Raw genomic sequence first — 2,651 nt, forward strand, 5'->3', positions numbered from 1 at the left:
GTTATCCGAGCCGCATACTGCTCCCCTCCTAGTCCTAGCTCTCGTATCTGTTACGTTTATTGCCGCTCTTATGTCTTTTAACATAGAATATAACCGTCAACTTTTTTATTCTTCTTCTTTTAGTTTCTTGGCCTCCACCTCTTAGTTACTTGGCCAGTTCTCATATTAAAGTTATAGATTGGAAGGAGGGAATCCTCTTGTCAAAGTGTCTGGAGTTTTTGATAAAACAGATGATTATGATTTGAGTTAGGTTAACATGTATCCTTCAAATTGACATTTTAATAACATTTTAATGGATTTTCGAAAACAAAAATTTTTGTAATAGAAGCAAGTAATGTCCGACTCGCATAGGCGCCGGATTAGTCCAAAAGGTGCCATTCGCTCTGAAAAAGTCGCAGTATTTAGAATTCCCAATACCATACCTGTAGACAATAGTCCACTTATAGTTTACAGTAGCAAGAATTTACCCTTAGATTTCAAGACCTCCCAAATACAAAGAATCAACAGTTTTGAAGGAGAAGTTTTTCCTCAAATAAATAATGATTCTTTACATCAAAACATAGAAAACTATGCGTATCAGGATGATTCAAATTATATAGATGTTTCTACTGATGATAACTATTATCACAATAATGAAGAGGCAGTGAATCACAACATAAGAGCAAGAGATTCTCACTACAGACACCATAATAATGACTTTAATATTGGTAATTCTGAAAAAGCAAGAGTTGCCCATTATTCTGATAACATACCTGAAATCTGGACCAAGAAAAGACATGATCCTCTAGATCTGGAAAATAATATACCCTGTCCCCATAAAATTTACAATGAAGACGACTTAGATAATTCTAATGAATATTTTCAAGAAGAGTCATATAATTTTGTACCTTATTCGAGTAAGCCTTTAGAAGAATTTTACAATTCAGGTATTAGTGGTAACAAAAATCCAATACATACCCCACGTTTATCACAAAAGACTCAATATTGTGACAAACAGAAAGAATTAGTTGATAAAAATGTTTTATATCAGCGATATAGTTTGAATCCTGCTAATGACCAGACGAAAAGATCAAAGAATTTATCAAAACCCAAAAAAGGTACTCGTTCTTTATATGATACAGAAGATAATGTTAATGGACTTGATTATGCCAGTGCTAATCAAATTGACAGTAAATCATCAGATCGTTGTGCTTTATATAGTCCATACGCCCTTTTTAATAGACCTAGTAAAAAATTTGACAGTACTGTTAACAACCAACTTCGACAACAAAGATATGATGCTTTATATTCATCACAAGCTATGGAAACTGAAACTAAAGAAGTAAACAATTCTTTAGCGAGCACCAGAGCAGGTCTCTTGTATGGTCCAAAATATTCCTTCAAGCCCTTAAAAGATGGATCTAATATAGAAACTAGTAATGTGATGGTAGATACTGAAAAAAGGAATCATATAAATGTAAATAAAGCTAGAAACTGGTTATATAATCAAAACAAAAATGACTCTCCATTATATGGTCCTGATCGTCATTATAAATTAGATATCGTTGGGACTAATAATGAAATCAATATTTTTAAAACCGTTATAGATAATACAACAAATAATCCATCTTCTTATAAAACATCTCCAAATCTTTTGAACACTAAACCTCAAAATCCGCATCTTAGGTCCAAACCCATAAATATATCTAATAATATTACAAGATATACTAATTTATCGCTTAGTGACAATGACCCTTTAAATAATGACCAAGGTCGATTAGATGACTGCGTTAATGAGGCATCTGCAATCAGTAGACCAATTAATTTAAAAAAATCTGATCATAATAATGTTCCCTGTAAAAAAACCAAAAGTGTAACGTTCAAATTAAAACATCAAAAAATATAAAATCAAGTAAACAACGTGTAAATGTATATTGTGATACAAAAATTAAATAAAATAAAGAAAATAACAAATAAAATTAATTTTTGTGGTATTCTGTTTGGTTCTTATACTTTTTTAATTAGTTTTCAGAAAACTAGATAAAAAAAGATGTAATTATGTGCTTTATAGATTATGAAAAAGCGTTCGATAAGGTACAACATCATAAACTCGTACTTATACTAAAACAACTCAACATAGATCAAAAATACATTCGTTGCATAGAAGCACTTTACTGAAATTAAACAGCTGTCATCAACAGTGGCCTACTGATAGAGCAGCAGGCCTTGGTTCCAGTTGGAATGCGGGCCCCCGCCCAAAACATTCACATTCAATATAAATCATCATATATCATAAAATATTTCATAAAAACTCAAACTAATTTATAATCCATTTACTCACGGTTTTTGCTGTAAATTTTAAAGAACTGCTCGGATTGAGATGAAATTTGGCATACACATAGCTAACATGTCAGGTGACCCCTGGATTATATGATCTTAAGTTTTACCGCTTCAAAGTGCTCAATTTTGAAAACAATTTGGCTTTAAATTAACAAAAAAATTAAAACTTTTGAAAAAAAATTGTTTTTTCAAAATAACTCAACTTCAAAAATCTCAACTACCTAGTATAAAAAATATAGGTTTTGCTATTGTGAATATTTTGGACTTTTTGTTTTCCTGACGACAAAAATTGGTTATAAGATAATACTGGCTCCGTTGTCGCTCGTGCTCTA

General features: G+C 31.3%; 1 protein-coding gene across 1 annotated transcript; it reads left to right on the forward strand.

Moving 5' to 3' along the window:
• Positions 1–334: 334 nt before the first annotated feature.
• On the forward strand, positions 335–1,885 carry LOC114326472 (homeobox protein 2-like). The gene has a single exon (XM_028274860.2). The coding sequence runs from the start codon at positions 335–337 to the stop codon at positions 1,883–1,885; it is 1,551 nt and encodes a 516-aa protein (XP_028130661.2).
• Positions 1,886–2,651: the final 766 nt, after the last annotated feature.

The sequence above is a fragment of the Diabrotica virgifera genome, chromosome 2 (genome assembly GCF_917563875.1).
Source record: "Diabrotica virgifera virgifera chromosome 2, PGI_DIABVI_V3a".
NCBI classification, from domain to species: Eukaryota; Metazoa; Arthropoda; class Insecta; order Coleoptera; family Chrysomelidae; genus Diabrotica; species Diabrotica virgifera.

Coding starts and splice junctions, on each gene's coding strand:
- LOC114326472 (XM_028274860.2), top strand. CDS start 335: ATGTCCGACTCGCATAGGCGCCGGATTAGTCCAAAAGGTGCCATTCGC.